The 21070-nt window shown below is 34.6% G+C and overlaps 1 protein-coding gene across 3 annotated transcripts in view; it reads left to right on the top strand.

Moving 5' to 3' along the window:
* LOC118198845 (uncharacterized) overlaps window positions 1-21070 on the top strand; it is a 176659-nt gene that overhangs the window by 112568 nt on the left and 43021 nt on the right. For all 3 annotated transcript variants that reach the window (XM_085811340.1, XM_085811339.1, XM_085811338.1), the window contains exons 8-9: window positions 10672-10752; window positions 20195-20347. In XM_085811340.1, coding sequence (XP_085667466.1) covers window positions 10672-10752; window positions 20195-20347 — 234 coding nt within the window. The remainder of the gene's footprint in view (window positions 1-10671; window positions 10753-20194; window positions 20348-21070) is intronic.

Raw genomic sequence — 21070 nt, 5'->3', positions numbered from 1 at the left:
ACGTTGGAGAGAATAGGGGCTGCTGGTCACGTCGTTAACCAAGACGACGTACATATGGATAGGCAAATCGGGAGGACACAGAATCTTCACACAGTATATTGATTTCTACCAGGGGATTATATACGAGTATATTAATGATCTTTCTACCTGTTCAGCACTGCGCAGACGCGAGATGGAATGCAGATTTCTCAGCAGTGGTAAATAGCGTAAAACTGCAGCTTTTCTAACGATTTGAAACTCCTCAAATAATAAAAAAAGGCCTTTTTTTCACAAGCAAAAATATTGGGTTTCATTTCCCATGAGGCTGAACTTCACTTTTTGAGGTCTTGGTTTAATCCTTCGATAGGATTCCAAAACGTTCACTTCCATGCTGACCTGATGACTAAACCAGTAATTTCAAGCTCCAAACGTTTTGAGACAATTGATTGCGACTTTAGACCACGTGCTTCCTGATGCGATCCAGGTATACTAACGGCAGCAGAAATAATTGTGATTTTCCTGGCAATTGTGTGCAAATTAGGACTTTTAATGACTCATGTAAAGATTAAAAGTGCTGACTTCAAGTAAGAACCAAATGTAAGCGACAGAAATCTGTGCTTCATCCATTTTTCAAAAGGATTCACAGATTTATGGAACTTGATTGACAACTCTGATTGCGTACAGTACTTTCTTCTTAGACGCCTGCAGTGGACAACTTGGCATCTTAGTTTTGAATCTCGTTTCTCGGCTGTTTGAGCACCATAAGCTTGCCTTGTGAAGTCTTATCTATTTATTTAGGACTTCTTATGACTAACTTAATTTAAAGATTAAAACTGCTGACTTCAGGTCAGAAACTAATGTAATCGATAACATCACACATCCATTTTTCAAAAGGATTTACACAATTATGGAATTTGATCGACAAGTTTCATTGCATACAGTACTTTCTTGTTGGACAGTGTTAGCATCTTAGTCTTGAATCTCGTTTCTCGGCTGTCGAAGTACCATAATGCACACTGCCAAAAAAAAAAAAAACGTGTAGCTCTATATCTCCCGTTCTACTGGGCCGATTGACGAAATTCAAATTGCGTTTTTCACGTCTCCGAAAGCGCGACTTAGGATATATATTAGAATTATATATCGCATTGTATTAATATTGGCATTCTGACACAAAATCGGACTTTTTCTGAAATAACATGCCAATTATTAATATACTTCGATTCTACGACTCAGATTATGCCTAAATATTAAGTTTTGTAGAATTTGATGCGAAATTTACGGAGACATTAAAAAATTTAATTTGGCGCATTTTTTTCAGTGTGCGCTAAAATAATTTACTTGATGAACATGTTAATTTATAGCAACCTATTTTCCTTTTCTTTTTTTCATTGTAAAGAAGCGGAAAAAATATCACCTTTCATACTTTTAAATAATTTTAACAAAGTGCGTAAACCACGTGTGGCGTAGCTATCGCTCAAAAAAAAAAAAAAAAAAAAAAAAAAAAGATGCCAAATTTCAAAACTCGCCAATATGCAAATTCATATGTATCTTAGAAAATTTCGAATAAAAAACTCTAATTTCTTGCAGGTGTGCCTAGAAATACATCTACTTTAAGAACATGTTAAAAATTTTATAGGATAAATTCGAAAATTTATAAAAAATATTTAAAAATACAAATTTTAAAAATAAATCAAAAGAAAAAATGTGCGAACTATACTTAGATTAAGCCTAAATTTCGAATTTTGGAAGAAAGAATCAAGTACAATAAAAAGAGATATATTAATAAATATACATCAAATTCATTTAACACTGAGGAGCTAAAATTTTAAGAGCTAATCTTTTAAAAACTACTCATGCAATTTTCACAAAACTTGGCACTTTGGCATAATTTGAGTCGTAGAATCGGAATCTGAAAAAAACATTGGCAACTAATTTCAGAAAAGTCCGATTTTGTGTCAGAATACCTATATTAGAACTATGCTATATACAAATCTAATACATATCCTAAGTCACGCTTTCGAGACATGAAAAACTCAAGTAAAATTTCGTCAATCGGCCCAGTAGAACAGGAGACATCAAATTGTCCCATCTTTTTTTTTTTTTTTTTTTTTTTTTCGCACTGTACATATCTAGTGGATTCCTTGACATGTTGGTCTGAGGGGCAGTGAGATTGTTGCTTTTCTTAAAAAAGAATTTGACAATACTTGATAACATATACAAAACTCTCTTCCCATCAGAGGTTTGCAGATAAGTAGTTTGTAGATTACTTCTCCCAATCATTCTTGCCATCTTAGAACAACTCCAGGAAGAGTTCTGCTGTTGGAAAGTGCCAAAAGATAGCTTTTTCTCTCTTTTTCAGCAGGCATATTAATTAAATCACAAAGTTACAAGGTTTTCCGAACTTGTAACAAGTACAAAGTTGAACAGGCCACTTCAACACATTTTATTTTTCCTTGTTTTTGCTCTAACCGAAGGTATGACAAGGCAAATCCCATGCAGTTTTTGATGTTTTTAAGAGGTTGTAGACTCAGTGTAGCCCTGCTAAATTACCTAGGATTAAAACAAAAACAACTATCATTACCTCTAAAGCTAATGTGGATGAGTGACAATAATATCGATCATCTTCAGAGGAAGTTCTGTAGCAAACAGGAGGACATGGGCACCAAATGCTGCTGCCCATGGGGCAAACTTTTATATTACCTTTTCCTGTCTCTTATTGTCCAACATTGACTTTTATTATCTTTATATGTATGCCAAAGTCTTAAGAATATCTTGTGTTGACTTGCGCTTGAAATACAAAACGTTTATAGACTCAGTCTAGCCCTGCTAAATTACCTAGGATTAGAAAAAAAAAAAAAAAAACAACTATCATTACATTTAAGGCTAATGTGGATAAGTTATCAGGTTCAATGTTCCGTCTTACTTTCTTCGGGAACATGCAAGGACCTGACTCGGAAAAGAGAGCTTACTAAAGCTATGTTCAATCACTGTGGGAAGTAGACAGGATACACAAGAAGGCTATACAAAACCCTTTATTTTTCTCTATTTACAATAACTTCCGTACTTCGGAATACACAGACCCACTACTTGGGGTCTAAACGTAAAAATATAAAAGATAAAACTAAACTCTAATTTAACTTTAAAATGATAAACGTGGAAGATTGGCCTTATATTAACAGGAAGCCGTATGTAGTACAGAGAACTGTGAACACTACAATACGTTTAAAAATTATCAAGAGGATTAAAACCTCTGGCCTGGAAGGCAACCAGCAACTGAGTAAAACTTCTAAGGTAAGCGGCCTGCTTCGACTCACTGCTTCCTCTCTCTCGCTTGGCAAAAAGCCACAACTTAAATACTTGGCGTTCGCCAGACAAACTTTGCATAAATACATTAACGCTTATAATTCTGGCCGGAAGTAGAAAATAAGAAGTGATAGTAAAGATTAAAATAAAATAAACGTTAGTAAAACTTAAGATCCTTACATACTTCCCGCCAGCGTTAATTAGTTTGAAACTGAGGTCTAAAACGACCTTGTTGAAAACTTTTAGCTCTAGAATCTAACGCGAGGCCAATCTTTTACAAACATTTTTCGCTAGAAACTAGAAATTTAAAAGAAAGAAATTTGTTTTTACAATAGCAGCTCCCAGGACACACAATTTTTTTCATCTGTACTGCATCTAAACAGGAGCTTTTATTCAAATCTGGTTCCTTCCAGAGATCTGGAAGGAAAACTAGTTTAATGAAATGTTACACAATGAAATGGCAAGTAACATGTAAAATTATATTTCTCTTAACATTCTTATTTCATTCATAACTATTTTAGTTATCTCTCCCCGTGCTCTCTGACATGTGTTGTAAAAGAACACCAAACACGAATGTGTTTCTGTCTACGTGTTCAACACTTCCTCCTACAATCAAAACACTAACGTGTTAAAATTCCACATACCAAGACATCGTAACACACCCTTATTTCAACTCTAAACCCTGAGGTACTATTCTGAAAGTGGCTAACTCTGAAGTGTAGCGTCAGAGAGCCTAACTACATCATTCAACCTTTAACACATATTCACCATGATTTAGTCTTTTTACAGTCACACGAATAAAAAAAATTTTAAACATTACTTTCACTTTTACCATATCACGGTATTTCTTAACATTTAAATTAACAGTTCACATTGTATATAAGAACATATTAACATGCCGTTAATTTTACACATTTGAAAACATACATTAGTAGTACATTGTTAACTTCTATTCTTTTCAAAGCAAGTGCCAATTCTTTCTACATTGAAATAATACATTTCAAAAAGTCTTTCAGACTAAAACTTCTTTCTTGCCAGAATGTTTTAAATAATATTTATACAATAACTTTTTACAATATTTAAGTCTTTACACAACGCTATTATACATCAACTTTAGTTTTACGCGCGAGTAATTGAAAAATATAATACCAAAATCGGTAACAACTCATTTCTCGCCCTTTTGGCGATAAAGGTAGACCTCGCATGAGGTAAAACTTCTTGAAATCTGCCACTTGCAGTAAGAATGAAAGATTAACTTAAATTTGCAAAGTAACATAAAATTTTACTTATCTTTGTGATATTCGGACATTCTTTTCTGGGCCCAGTCCTGAAAGGTAGTGCAGATTGTTGTTTGATTTATCCTCCTTCTTGTACGGGCTCGCCCTTCAGTGCCTTCCTCTAGATGCTTTCTTTTTTCTCCAGTTCGGTCACCCTTGAATACCTTCTTTTTCGCTTCTGCCTGTGGTCTTGGTCGTTTGATGGCAGCTGGTCTTGGCGGAACCGGGAAACTTCTTTCGTGTTCCTGCTTGGACCTCGTTGCTGGCCGTTCAAATTTTCCTTGTAACTTTTCCTCCGTCGCTGGTGGCCCTTCCGCAGTTCGGCGACATTTGCTGCGGAGAGTCCTGTCGGATGAGTAGATCTTCCGTTTTAGAGCCGGGTTATAGTTGCCGTCATTTCTCCTGGTTCTCTTTGCATACGTCGTCCTTCTCCCTTCTTCATTCTGGGGGTGATCGTGAGCTCTCTTTTCTGGACGGTGGAACGGCTTCTTTTTCTTGCTACCTTCAATTTTTCCGCGGGGAAACTTTCTTTTCACTTGCTCCTGCCTCTTAATGGCTTGCCCTTGTACTTGTCGTTTTTCCACCTCTGGAGCTTGTGCCTGCGGTGTCTGCCGTGCCGGATCCTGCAAAAGATCTTGGAAAATTTTCATTTTGATCATAGTAGGGTTTGATTTGATCAATGTTTGCGGAGCAGGTTTCACCATTTCTAGCTTTTAACACTACTACAGCGTGAGTTATTTTTTCTATGACATATGGTCCTTCAAATCGTGGAAAAAATTTGGCAGTTTTATCTTCTGGTGCTGAAGAAAGTGAATGCTTAATTTTTAAAACTTCATCCCCTACTTTATAAGTTACTCCCCGTCGTTTCAAGTCATAATATAGTTTTTGTTTTCTTCAGTATTCTACTTCAGTATTCTTCTTTGCTTCCTTAATTAGTTTTTCTATATCACCCATTTTAAATTCTGGGGCTCTTTGTTGCACATAAAATAATTTATCTAACGGCGTTATAATCTTTCTGCCTAAAAATAACTCAGCAGGAGTTTTGCCCGTTGTATCATGTTTTGCGGTCCTAAGGGCGAAAGCAAATTCATTGACATAGTTATCCCAGCTTTTATGAAAATTTTTAACATAACTACGGATAATTTTCACTATATTTCTATTGACCCGTTCCGCTATATTTGATTGCGGCCGATAAGGGACCATTTTTAAATGACGTATGCCCAGTTTTTGGCACATGTCTTCAAATACATTACTTACAAATTGAGGACCATTATCCGATATAACTTTTAGGGGCGCCCCGTATTTTAAAATATATCTATTTAAAATAGAATCAGTAACTAATTTCGCGGAGGCTCGTTTTAAGGGAACAATTTCGGTCCACTTACTAAAATGATCAACCATAACAAGGAGATAGCGACTTTTATTTAACTGACTTTTTGGGAAAGGGCCCAATAAATCGATGCCAATTATTTCATTTGGAAATTCGGATTTAATACTATTTAGAAACCCGGCCGGGCGGAAATTAATATAATTAACTGCTTGACATGTTGGGCAGGACTGGACATACGCCCTTGTTAACTTTTGCAGTTCAGGAAAATAGACTGCCTCGCGTACGCGTTGGATAGTTTTTCGAATACCAGCATGAGAAGCTAAAGGGCTGTCATGGAGCTCCTGCAGGATATTTAATCTAAGACTAGCTGGGATAACAGGTCGAAATTCGTTGTTGGAATTCGTAGTTTTTGTATAGAATAATAGACCATCTATTAGTTCGTAATGGGCCGCCCTATTTCTTATCGCCACAATATCTTTGTGGCTAAAATTTTCAGGATCCTTTAAATACTCATAAATGCTTCCAAACTCAGGATCCTTACCCAGTTCGGTTATTACAGTTTCTCGGGAATTTATTGTACATGCTGTGAGCATTGCCACCTTTACGGTATTACCTTCTTCATCTATTTTAATTCTTGATAGGGCATCTGCTATGATATTTTCCTTTCCGGGGGTATGCTTGATTACCAGATTATATTCTTGTAGCTTGAGTGCCCATCTTATTAACCTTGGGAATAAGTTTTCCCCTGAGTACAATCTAGTTACCGCCGCATGATCAGAGTACACTGTTATTGGCGCCTTTCCAAAATAGACTCGGGACTTTTGCACTGCTAACAGAACTGCAAGTGCCTCTCTCTCGGTCGCGGAATAGTTTTTTTGTGTTTGATTTAAAGTTCGGCTAAAAAATGCCACGGGCTGCTGATTTTGCGAAAGTACCGCTCCTACCGCATAATCCGAAGCATCCGCTGAAATTTCTAAATTCTCATCCTTTTCAGGAAATTTCAACACAGGGGATTGCGTTAATGCTTGTTTTAATTTTTCGAAAGCACTATTGGCTTCGGCCGTCCACGAGAATCTTGCCTTTTTCCTTTTTAATTTTAACAATGGTTCAGCAATAGCTGCAAAATTTTTTATAAAGGACCTATAATATGAACAAAGTCCTAGAAAAGAAGAGAGCTTCTTCGCAGTGTTTGGAGTCGGATACTTTTGTACAGCAATTATTTTTGATTCGTCTGTCTCTATTCCTTTCTGAGATATTTTGTAACCTAAATATTTTAATTCAGGGGCTGCAAATTTGCACTTTTCGACATTAACTTTTAGACCGGCCTCATTTGATAAAGAAAACACCTGTCTTAAATCCTGTACATGTTGGTCGAGATTATCACTAGTAATAATGATATCGTCTAAATAGATAAATGTGGACTTTCCAAGAACAGGTCTTAACACAATGTCCATACATCGCTGAAATGTTGCCGGCGCCCCTGAAAGGCCAAACGGCATACGCAAAAATGCATAAGTGCCAGACTTGGTTATAAAAGCAGTCTTAGGCACGTCCTCAGGCCTAACCCCTATTTGAAAATAACCAGTCGTTAAGTCTAAAGTCGTCATATATTTGGTGGATGTTATGTTCCTTAGAATTTCTTCAATAATAGGTAACGGATATACCGGATATTTAGTTATGGAGTTTAATTTACGGTAGTCAATTGCGAATCTCAACCTTTTTGGATGTGTCAAAGGATAGTCATTATTTTTCTTACATAAAACCACCGGGCTAGCATAACTACTTGAGATGGGCGTTATGATCTTTTTACGTAGCATATCGGTGATATGCCATTCTATAATTTTTTCCTTATTCTTATCATACCGGTATGCTTTGTGGCGGACTGGCATTGAATCTCCGGTGTCAATACTATGTTTAGTAACCTGAGTAAATCCTAGAATATCACTAAATAACGAAGCAAATTCATTTACCACTTGTCGGATTCTTCCTTGCTCGTCATTAGGCAGGTGGTCAAGATTTAACATCGGCGGTTCAGCCTTTTCTGCACGAACTGGTTTCATCGTCAGCTTAAGGGACGCTTCATTAAAATCCAGCGTTGCTTGTGCCTCTGAAAGAAAATCTATTCCTAAGATTATATGTGCTTGCAGATTCTTTACTATAAAAAACATCACCTTTACTTGTTCGTCCTTGATACGGACATACAGCGGTACTTTACCTATACACTTACATTTTTCTCCTTGCGCCGCTAACACTGTCGTATTATTTGAATTATATATGCGGTATTTCCGAAAATACTTCCTAAAAAAATCTTCTGCCACACAGGAATACTGCGCGCCTGTATCCAGGAGTGCGGTGGCTGGGATATTATTCACTAACACTTCAATCTTCGGAAGAGTCAAATTTTTCACCATTACTGTATTTAACTTGAAGGAAGAGGGGTTTTCTTGGCCTTCGGATTTCCGCACCTTCCCGTCAGAAGAAATCCGTTTTAGTTTAAATTATTTTTCATTTCCGTGCTTTCCTTCTTTTTCCACTGGCCTTGAGACTTTTTTCCTGGATTGCTATTGAACTGTCGACGTTCGCCGGCTGGCTTTGAATGCTCGGGTTTCCTTGCCCACTGATTCGCTTTGCTTCCGTAGCCGTGTGCTTGAGTTTGCTGTAGTCTTGGCGCACCAAATTGGTTTCGCTGTTGATATTGGCGTCTTCTTTCGACGTTTGCCGTTCTTCTACTTTCAAACTGGATTGCTAGCTCAAATAACTTTTCCAGTGTAGTCGGATTTCTTAATTCACTAAAGTCTTGCACTTGGGGCAGTAACCTCGGCAAAATAACTTGAATTATCTCAGGATCCGGACGGTTTCCATACAAGAGTTTGAAGACGTGAATTTTTCTTAAAATAAAGCTTGAGAGGTTTTCGATTCTTTGTTGATATATACTAAAAAGTTCCGTTTCTAATTTCGCACGATCCCTTACAACAGGGAAGGCTTTTACTAGGGCAGTCTTGAAATTCTCGTAAGTATAGGTGAGACTTCCTGCTTGACCCAAGAGACTTCTGCCTATACATTTGAACCAGTTAAGCGCTTGGCCCCTCAAAGCGCTGGTAGCTAAGGTAACTTTTTGAAATTCGTGCACGGGGTAGAGCATGAAGTGGTCATCCAATTTTTCCAAAAAACTGGTTACCGGTGAGTTTCCATTAAATGTTGCTTCTGGTTCCATCGAAGCGCGCATGGTCTGGACGATGCAACCAAATCCTTCCAGGGCGGCAGCTGGCATTTCTGGATTCTGAGCCGCTTCTGCAGGCAGCACAGGTTCTTCTTGAAACTCGGCCATGGTTATTCTTCTTCGTTGGGCGCCACTATCAGGTTCAATGTTCCGTCTTACTTTCTTCGGGAACATGCAAGGACCTGACTCGGAACAGAGAGCTTACTAAAGCTATGTTCAATCACTGTGGGAAGTACACAGGATACACAAGAAGGGTATACAAAACCCTTTATTTTTCTCTATTTACAATAACTTCCGTACTTCGGAATACACAGACCCACTACTTGGGGTCTAAACGTAAAAATATAAAAGATAAAACTAAACTCTAATTTAACTTTAAAATGATAAACGTGGAAGATTGGCCTTATATTAACAGGAAGCCGTATGTAGTACAGAGAACTGTGAACACTACAATACGTTTAAAAATTATCAAGAGGATTAAAACCTCTGGCCTGGAAGGCAACCAGCAACTGAGTAACTTCTAAGGTAAAACTTCTAAGGTAAGCGGCCTGTTTCGACTCACTGCTTCCTCTCTCTCGCTTGGCAAAAAGCCACAACTTAAATACTTGGCGTTCGCCAGACAAACTTTGCATAAATACATTAACGCTTATAATTCTGGCCGGAAGTAGAAAATAAGAAGTGATAGTAAAGATTTAAAATAAAATAAACGTTAGTAAAACTTAAGATCCTTACAAAGTGACAATAATATCGATCATCTTCAGAGAAAGTTTTGTAGCAAACAGGAGGACATGGGCACCAAATTCTGCTGCCCATGAGGCAAGCTCTAACATTACCTCTTCCTGTCTCTTATTGTCCAACATTACCTCTTATTATCTTTATATGTATGGCAAAGTCTTAAGAATATCTTGTGTTGACATGCGCTTGAAATACAAACAGTTTATCACAGCTCGAATTTCTGTTTTGTCTGTTTTGAAATTCTGGTTCGCATAATATATTATGCAGATTTTAGATATTAAAAGCAAAAAAAGAAAAATGCTATAAACATCAAATTTATCGTTAAATCTTATATAGAGTTATATAAAATTCTGTTATTCTATCATTTTTAATTTCCTTTTTTACTCTTCTAGTGAACATTCAGATCTAGTGATGAATTTACCAAAAGGATAACAGCACAATATTTTACTTAAGCTCTTAATGTTATAAAAATCTTGCCTTGTGAGATTTATCAGATTATTTTTAACTAATAGTTAATTTTAAGTTTTAGTACTTTCCTATCACTCTCTTTTCATCCACGCTTTTTATGCCAGAAAGTAAACGAGATAGCTCTATAGTGTATGCTCTCTATATTTTATAGCTTTACAATTTTATTCTTCTTTATCTCTTTCATTATTAAATGAAATAAATAATTTGCTGAACTATGATTTTAATAAACCCAAATAATTAAAAGTAAAATATTGTTTGTTTTATGCAATTTATCGTTTGTGTATTTATTTCATTACATCACTATTTAAAACGTCTCTTATCTTTGGTTTCTAATAATATATTTTCTTGCATTTTTAAAGTTAGGAAGACTTCAACATTATGCGATGGGAGATTACTTATTGAAGAGATACAAGTCTTTCATAACAACTAATCCCAAAGAAGTAAGTGTTGTTGACATTATTTACGTGCTATTTTATTCAAAATCAATTTAAATTAATATTAATCATAATTATTAAGGACATAAAGGATTTTCGCGAAGGACAAACTGTGCTGGAACAATAGCAACTCAAATGATAACTCACGAAATGTTTCTAAAAAGGCTTACAAAATCAAATTCAGTCTCACTGCCTAGAATGCGTATTTCTCCATACCAAGCAAGGAAACTAATAAATGAAAAACTTCACAAACTTTTCAAAGCAACTATTGAAATCATTCGTTAATACGCATGGTATTTGGCGTCTTCTGGAAGCTAAGTCAAACTCTAGAGTTTTAAACTCTTTACCTGCTTCAGCAAGAGAGCAAAATAACTCAACAATTTTCCTAATGAAACGGCTTAGTTTATATGAACCATTTTTGAGATTAAAAAATAGTTAAATAAAACCTTGATTCTTGAACTTCCTTCCAAAACGTGTCACGCTGTAGAAAAAAAAATACACTAATTACAGTAATTTGCATTTAGAAGGAACAACTCTTCAATGCTTTAAAACAATAAATTTCTAAATAAAATATTGGCTTTAACTTGCGGGGTGTTGGAAACCCCTATACCGACAATGTTAAACTGTCTATTTTTTATGTATCTTTTCTCAAAATCTGCTGTCGATACACTCTTGAAATTTTTTGTGTAATTAAAGTATACCTATCTGATTATACTGAAATGAGCAATTTAAATCATAGTCCTTATTTGTGATTTACATTTCTGCACTCTGGTGAATTTTTGTAGGGAAAAGAATTTTCCCTTACCTTTAATTTTGATCTTTTACGCACAGCGGCTGTTCTAGATTTTGTTTATAATTGATCTAGAGACTGTGATTTTATGATTTTAATTATAAAAAAATTTTTAGCTGATTATACCAATTTTAGTATAAAATATTTGCAACAAAGTAGGGAAATCATATTTTATCTTATTATATATTTATATTCTTTTTACCTCAACCTTTATTATCTATGAAAATTTTAAACTGTAATTTAAATCACTGCGCTGCCGCTGCTTGTAGGCTCTTTGCAATTGATATCATTATCAAAGAAACACTAGACGTTATTACTTTACAAGAGCCCTATTATATTCAAAATAAAATTGCGCATGCTCTGGGGACTTAGAGAGTTGTGCATGCAGAAATGGGTATAACCGCTATCATTATTACTAAGAAACAACTTGAATTTGTAGTGGACATAGTACAAGATTGTATTGTGGCTGTCTCCACGTCTGATGGTCAAAATAACTTTGGTATTGTTTCGGTTTATCGGTTTATTCGGAGGATTCGAATGCACATTTATATGCTTTAGAAAACGTTCTAAAATTGTACAATTTTAACTTTATAATATTAGATGATTTTAATTCTAAAAATTTTAATTGGGGTGCTACGGCACTGGACCAAAGAGGTATTTTAGTTTATGATATTATCATGGTTCATGATTTGAAACTTTTCAACAAAGATGACTCACCTCCGACTATCTCCTCCTCGGTGGGAATTGGTTCGACAGATTTGGTATTAGGGTCACCAAGTATAAATTTTAGCTCTGTGGAAATGAACGTTTTAGATGAACCTACCCTGAGTGACCATAGATATATTTATGTTGATTTACTGATACACTGAGTGACCATAGGTATATTTATGCTATAAAAATTAATCATTTATACGAATTTTCTTATTCTTACAGTTCGTTTAGAACGAAAAAATTTGTCAACAAACTGAAAATAGACATTATGAAATTTGAAAATGAACTCGTGACCGTTAGAGATGGAGACAGTTTGAATAATGTGGTCCTCAGGCTGGAAAAAAAGATTAAAATAAACAAGACGTAAAATAAAGAATGGGTGTCAGAGGACAACCTGGTGGACCCCTGAATTAGATATTTTAAGACGTAAGACAAAAGCTGCAAGAAAAAGTTCTCAGATAAAGTATCTGGACGTGGAGACAAGATTACAAAGGAAAGTTAATTACAAAAGCGGTATTTAAAAAAGCAATTAAAAAGACAAAAAGAGACTTTCGAAATTATTTGTTCAATAAAAACAAGATTTATTATGACAAATTTTATAAATATGCCACAAATAAAAGAAAGGAAAAAGTTATATTATATAGAGATAATTGTAGTGTATCCACGTCTGCCATGGAATGTTATTATGAGTTGATTAAAGACATCCTGAGGCTGGATTATTGTTCTAATTATCCTGATTATCGAAATGTTTTTATGGAAGGCAACAAGGAGGTAGAGCGGGCGTTTACTTATGAAGAGATATTTGATGTTATTTCTAGCCTCAGAAATGGCATTGCCACTGGACTCGATGGAATCGGGACTACTTTAATTAGAATTCTTTTTGGGAAATTCACCTCTTTTTATATATTACTTTGCAACAAATGTATGGTTTTAACGACTTTTCCTGATATTTGGAAAATTGAAAAATTGATTCTTGTTCCTAAATCTACAGGCGGACATAGACCCATCTGTTTATTAAAGACCCATGCGAAAATCCTCGATAAACTCATCACAAAAAGATTTGAGCAATTTTTAATGAAAAATAATATTATCAGTTCAAATCAATATGGTTTTCGAAAGAATATGTCTACTGATAGAAAATGAAGGTTTTCGAAAGAATATGTCTACTGATAGAAAATGAAGATTTTCGAAAGAATATGTCTATAACATTATACAATGTGATCCAACAAGTCAGAGAAAAGCGACAAAGTAAGATTGTAGTCTAATTTCCTTCGATGCCCGAGGGGTATTTGACTCTATTAGCTGGTTCTCCCTACTGTCTATATTAAAAGAAATTGGCATCTCAAGAGATCTGTTTGATATAATTAAAAGTTATCTAGAAAATAGAGAACTAATTTTTATGAGCAACTCTAATAAAATTAATCTTCATTATAAAATTGAAAAAGGCTGTCCCCAGGGCTCATGTAGTGCTCCCCTGTTCTGGAGCCTCATAGCAAATAAATTACTACAAGAAAATGTACCTGATACGAATATTACATGTTATGCTGATGATATTATGGTAACTATTGCAGGAGACTCCCTCGGAAAAATAGAGGCTACTTTTAACCTGCTTGAAAATGTTTTTAAGAAATGGAGTACTGAGCAAAATATAGAATTTAATACTGAAAAAACAAATGGTATGTTTTTCCCTCGGGGAGGGAGAAATGTTAGACCCCCCAGATTGAAATATGATCAAAAAAGAATAAAATTTGTGAATACCTTTAAATACCTGGTTGTAGTGATCGATGATAAGTTGAATTTTATAGAGCATTTTAAGTCAGTACAACGAAAGATAGAAAAAAATTTTAATTATTATAAAAATATTTTTACTCCAATCACTCTTTCTGACAAAAGCTTTACCCTGAGGGATATTTACAAAATTGTTATTATACCGAAAATTCTTTATGGTATTGGCGTATGGGGTGATCGAGCAGGGAGGCTGATCAAGACAAGGCAGAAATTAGACTCATTGCGGAGGGCCTGGACACTTGCAATTACAAGATCTCTTAGAACAGTCCCGACAGAAGTTGCGTGCTTACTGGCTGGTGTACCGCCTCTCTCACTACAATTCAAATTTACTTATGACAAATTTTGTCTGAAACATTGTATAAAACAGATAATAATGTATGAAGATAAAGGAATTACCAGCGAAGCTTTTTTAGAACATGATCTGACTTCAAGCCATCCTAGCGAATATTACGGTATATCCTACGATAAAGACTATATTTCAGCTGGAGAAATTGAAATTTATACAGAAGGATGAGGGTTTGCGGAGAGCATCGACTGTGCCTTTGTTATATTTTTCCTCGGTATTGAAATTGATTACAAAACGTTTACTTTAAAGCCAAGAAATTCAGTTTATCAAGCAGAATTGTTGGCAGTTAAAATGGCTTTATCCTGGATCAAGAAATTATCCGTGGGGTGTTACATTAATTTATACTCAAATATCTTATCTGCTCTTATGGCGCTTTCTCGCCCCTTTCAAAAGAATAATATTGTTAATGAAATTAAGCATATATATTTAGAACTACGAAAGAAGCATATTTTGAATTTACATTGGATCAAAGCTCACGCTGGTCATTATGGGAATTATTGGCGTATGGGGTTCGAAAGAAGCGAAAGAAGCCTCCCTGGAGGTTGGGACCGAAAAGGTTTTTATTCAAGATTCAAAGAAGAAGACATGTACTATAATATATGACAAGCTTATTAGAGACTGGAAAAATTTATGGGATCTCTCTGAAAGAAACAAGAACTATCTAAAATGTTTAAAAATTAGCAAAAAATGGGAATTTTAGGAGATGCAGATGTCAATCAAATTCTCACTGCACATTGAAGGTTCCCTGCTTGCTTAAAAAGGTTCCACCTCCAGGGAAATGATATATGCAAAGTTTGTAATAAATTCGGCGATTCAAAGCATTTCGTCGAGGACTGTTGCCTGAATGGAAGTGTGAGAGAAAAATATAAATTTGCGAAGTTTGAGGATTTATTTAATAATTATAAATTGCTTAGAAAATTTGCAAGAGATATTATGCAAACGGTGAATGAGAATAAGAAGAATATTGGTATCGAGATATAACAAAGCAGAAAATCTTACCGGAAACAGAAATAATTGAGTTAACTAATAAATTTGAGATGAATTTTGATAATATAAAGAAGATTTGAATAATAATAACTAATTGAAAGTAAAACTTATAAAGATTTTAAACTTCAGAAAAAAGTCAGAACTGGAAACGACGCATTTATATACTAATTCACCGAGAGTGCTTGGAATGTATGTATGCACTTTACTTTTTTTTTTTTTTTTTGTGATGCCTTTGTGGCTTGGCCTGTCTCCTCATAGCCATATGGCAGGTTTCGCCTGCTAGGTGGGCTGGGGGGGCAGTGCTTGGAACTAACTAACTAACTAACTAAATAACTAACTGAAACGAGCTTCTGAAATATTTTGAATTTTAGAGTAATTTACAGAATATTTTGTCAGGCATAGTAAAATTTAGCACTTTTCTCACACACACACACACACAAAAAAAAAAAAATTAATTTATTTTTTCTCAGTTTATCACAAAAAGCTCACTTCAATAAATACTAGGAAACATAATAAATAAGCCACAAAAATTTTAGATACCTGTGAGCAGTAGTTCCTGAGAAAAGGTACATCGAGTGTAAAAAAAATCACATTTGGAGAAAAACGCGTTTTTATGTAAAAATCCTTATTTATCAAAGCATTCGATGACAAATTAAAACTAGATTTTTTTTACAGTTCTAATTTTCATAGTGATTAGACAATGATATTTTTAGAAAGCTAAAAGTGTAGAGAATTTGAAAATGCAGAAATCCGAAATCACCAATTTTTGAAGATTTTTGGCTTCCAAGACCCCTTAAAGATAATTATAATTCATTCTTAATCTGTGCAGAGTAGCTAAACTAAATCTTAGTTTTTGTCACATATTACATGGATACGAACCAGTTTCCATTAGAATATCCTCCATGAAGGCATCCATTAGACAGACAGCCTCCGTGCATTTCGCCATAACCCAATAATCCAATCCCATCTCTTTCCTCAGGCTTGACCAGAACAGAAAATGGTGCAGGCGATTGCTAAAACACTAAACATTACGTAACTAAAGTAAGTATACATTGTGTTTTTAGTTTTATCAGCTGACCAGCGAACGAGAAGTAAGATCACGGAATACCGACAGGGTTCAGATCCCGGCGAAAAGGCTGTCTGCATAGTAGTTTTGATGTTATTCTCATGTGTAACGTAAATACTATCATTTTCCCTTACCTCCACGAAGGAATCCCTTTCCTTAGGCAAATATTTTTTGCACTTTGTTCATTAGCTAGTCTTAATTTTTATACCAAAGTAATTTGAAAATGCCTTATTTTGATTCCAGCAATGGAGGAGGTAATTTTGACATGCGGAGAAGATACGCTCAATAATAAAAATGCCAACGCAACTAGCCAGCTAATTCGCCGGACGATGGCGAAAATGGAACAAAAAGCGCAGTTTATATTGCGGTAGGAAGAATTTTAAATCTTTTATAACTGTTCATATGGACAGGCTAATGAGGAGCTCGCCTCACCTTAATTTGAAGGCTACTTTACTAAGACACATATTTTTTGCTTTGTAGGAAAAAAAAAAAAAAGATATTCAGGCTTTTATCATTTGTAACTTCGAAATTCCATAAATCTGCGTTTTAACTCTTTAACGCACTTTTCAGCAAACTATTGTCCACAGACATCATTTGAAGAATAGTCACTCTGGAATTCTTGATATAATTGTGAGTGAAAAATACAAAGCTATCGACTTCACGCAGAAATTTGGACCTAGGGATTCCTAAGATTCAGAACATCTTCTAAGTGTCTAAGATTATATGCAAGGAAAATTCAGCTTAGGTAACAAATTAAATGCATAGAATCATGTCTAACTTGTAAGTGAAATGTTGGTATTTGAAAACGATGAAATTTTTTAAACTGAGTACTTTCTATAAATGAAGCTCTTTGTATGAACCACTATAATCATCGTATTTTTAGTTATAGCGGCCGAGTAACAGTAAAGAAGGGCAATCATAGAGTCTCTTCGGAATTCGCTGAAATTGAATGTTTGGTGCAAAGAAATATATGATTGCACTGTGCCATTTATGCTTAAGGTTTACTAAAATGTTATTCAATTTATTTCTTTCCTTTTTACCTCTTTTCGCGGCAAGGTTCGCTCATTACAGAATTTATGTTGACTTTGAGTGGAAAACAGTTTTACTATAAAGTGTGAATAAGAATGTAAGAGTTTGACCCATTTCCACTATCTCGCCGATCAAAGAAAACACTGTTCTTGGGGGAAATACTTTAGACTGAGGTTAGCTCCTGTTTGGCAAGTGCATGTTCGAAATTCTATCGCAGTTTAGGAGATCTTGCAATGTCTGTCTAAGCTAGATTTAATTGTTGAACTTATTCCCTTTCTGAATACTTGTGTTGAAACCAGGTCCAGTTTGGCTGATAGTTTTGTGTTTTGTATATTTTAGTAAGTGTGACAGTGAGGTAGAATAAATTTAAAGTGTTTTAATTCTAGGTCTGTTTGTTTCATGGTTAGCTATTTTGATGGCGATAATTCACCTAATAGAATAAAAGTAACACCTTATTTTTATCTAGTAGACAGCGCTAAGCTACTTGGAACCCAAGGCAGGTGTTACGGCATAAATGACATTTTTATTTTCATTGAAAAAACACTCGCATTAAATGGTTCCGCATTAAATGGTTATTTGGACGTGCTCCTTCCTGATAGAAGACATCGAAAAATACTCATAACGTCATCTTTCAACGAGATGGCGACCTCCATATTATAGTAGCAATGTGCTCCACTCCCTGAATGACACGTTTTGAAATTCAGTGGATTGGTAGAGCTGGTTCTATTCTTTGTCCATTAGGAGTCCTGATTTAATGCCAATTGGCATTTTCATGTAGTGATATATAAAAAATATGTGTTTTGAACCCTCTTTGAGATAAAATTGTTGCGGTCATATCTGACAAGTGGATGGGAATACAATACATTTCATAGCGTAGTGAACGTGGATGGGAATACAATACATTTTGATATCTGCAGTGAAAACAAACTAAGATTCAGAACATCTTCTAAGTGTCTAAGATTATATGCAAGGAAAATTCAACTTAGGTAACAAATTAAATGCATAGAATCATGTCTAACTTGTAAGTGAAATGTTGGTATTTGGAAACGATAAATTTTTTTAAACTGAGTACTTTCTGATGAAATTTTTTAAACTGAGTACTTTTACTGAAATTTAGTAATTTTATAGTAAAAATATTTGAATTTTCAAACTGCAAAATAAAACTGGATTGGATTGGAATGGATTGGATTATTTAATTATGGCAAAGCACACGAGGGCTATCTGCCTAAAATAAAATAAAACTGATTAAAATATCAGGTCGATCGCTTTCGATAACCCTTATTATAGCGTTTCAAGATGTCAACTAATCGACCGAGATACAGTATACCGCCAAGATGACATCCGTCCTAGGTTGAGCTGTGCGGAATTGGATGTCATCCTATTGGGAAATTGGGACATAGAGATAAAAAATTGTTATTATTAATGAAGCAAATCATTATTTAATGCATGAAAAGATCGACATATGGAAAACATTAGGTAAAGGTAAGTTTATAAAGACCTTGTGCAAGTACTATGTCATTATATCTCCTATTTCTGCTCACTACTTAGATATTTTTCTGATGTGGAGGTACATGGTTTTGAACCTTAGGCACTCCGTAACTTATAATCATTGGCATTCTTCTTCAGTTCTAGTCAATTTAAGGAAATCTAATAAATAAATAAATAAATAAAAAAGATTCTAAAACTGAAGTTAAAAACCAGAAAAATTCGAAGTTATGGAAAACATTGGAGGGTGCCTATAATACCTCAGCAATATGCATTAAATAATGAACTGGCAGAATTAGGGATTAGAATAAGTTTGTTGGACGAATTTTAATTTCTGTCACATTCTGTGGTTCGGCAAAGCCCAGAGTTCTGGTTCCGTTTTACGGTTATAAGGTATTTTTCTCACTCCTTTCAGCATGACTTCGTGCTGTCACGACAGCACACTCGGCGCGTATTCGAGAGGTCCCAGCAAGGGCATTGCACATTTTTCACGTCTCCTTCTACAAAATAACCTAATGACTCTACACGGTTATTCAACAGAAATTATTTATGGAACTTGCGAATTCGTCCAAAATGCACTTTAAAAAGTGAGACTTTAAATACTACTGACATATCATGGCTTTAAACAGAATCATTTTAATATGAACTTAAGGTCATTAAGTTTCGTATACATCGAACTTAATGTATAAGTTTCGTATACATTAAGTTCGTAATATCGAAAATTTTGATATGTATCGATTGCTTCATTTTATTTTTGCCCCTCTCAATAGAGGTTCCACGTTTTTCATTTTAAATATCATTTAATTTTTTTTAAATATTATTTAAATTATTTATTTTAAATATTATTTAAAAGGAAAAAATTTCATTTTAAATTTTATTTTGCATTATATATTTAATTTATTTATTATATGATATATATCATATATTTATTATATCATATATTTCATAACATAGAATTTAATTATGTTTCTGTCTTAAATGTCCTTTTAAATCTTATTTTTATTGGTAAAACTTTCTTGGTAAAGAAGTATATCTGTAACATTAGACATTTTTTAATAATAACTTGACATATAATTTCTCTATATACTTTACTGATATATTTTCTATTATTCTATGTAGTTACAATTAAACATTACAGTCTTTTTATACGAATTACTTCTTCAGTTTAGTCAAAGCATATAAACAGAAATGGAAATTCAATTAAAATATGTAAATAAAGTGACGTTAAAATTCATTTCTCTTATAGGTGGAGGTGCTGAATGCTGATTCCGATCGTTGCCAGTTTGGTGCATTTGCATTTATAGCTGGTTTGTATGCGCCGGCGGAAGAATACCGTTTCACAGACGAAATTCGGTGGCAGCCAGTTATCAGCAGACATTACGTAGATAAAAGAAATAGAGTAAGTTTGTTTCCCTGTAAATCCTTCGTCCTTCGTCTGCACTTTAACTGATTTTTTGCAGATGTGCTGAAATGTGTAACAACGGCAACAATGGCATAAAAAACAAAAAGCAGTCATTCATTGCACGGATTTATGATAATAATATTAAACATTTAAAGACTTGATTCGTATTTAAATATGACTAATTCCGTTTAGTATTTTTAATTGTTTCTGATAGTAGTCATACGCCGCCCAGACGGTACAGTGGTTAGGGAAGCCTGACTGCGATACCGAAGGGCCTGGGTTCGAATCCCGGAGTAGGCATGGTTGTAACTGTCCGTCCTTTCAATAGGAGGCGATGGCAGCCCACCAATTAGGTGCCTCCATAATGAAGAGACCACCACATCTGGCCTTGTATAGATTAATAGACTGTGTTAAACTGTAACTGATTACAATCTGCCACTGGAAAAATAAAACAATAGTCCATACAGTGTAATTTACATATATTACATCCATCTTTTACTATCACCTACTTAACTAGAAAAGCGCAAATAATTATACGAATTTAAAATTTTAATTAAAAATTTGTATTTATTAAAATTTGATGCAAAATCTCTTCAGGTACTAAAGTTTAATTGATTTTAATTGTCTGCAATATACATTGCAGGGGACAATTAAAGACAATTAAAGGGGATAGTTCTATATCTCCCCTTCTGCTGGGCCGATTGATGAAATTCAAACTGC

Source organism: Stegodyphus dumicola, chromosome 2, assembly GCF_044657685.1.
Source record: "Stegodyphus dumicola isolate Sdum_Otavi_A_Nest chromosome 2, ASM4465768v1".
Taxonomy (NCBI): domain Eukaryota; kingdom Metazoa; phylum Arthropoda; class Arachnida; order Araneae; family Eresidae; genus Stegodyphus; species Stegodyphus dumicola.
The sequence above is the reverse complement of the archived record's forward strand: the minus strand, read 5'-3'. Positions and strand labels throughout refer to the sequence as shown.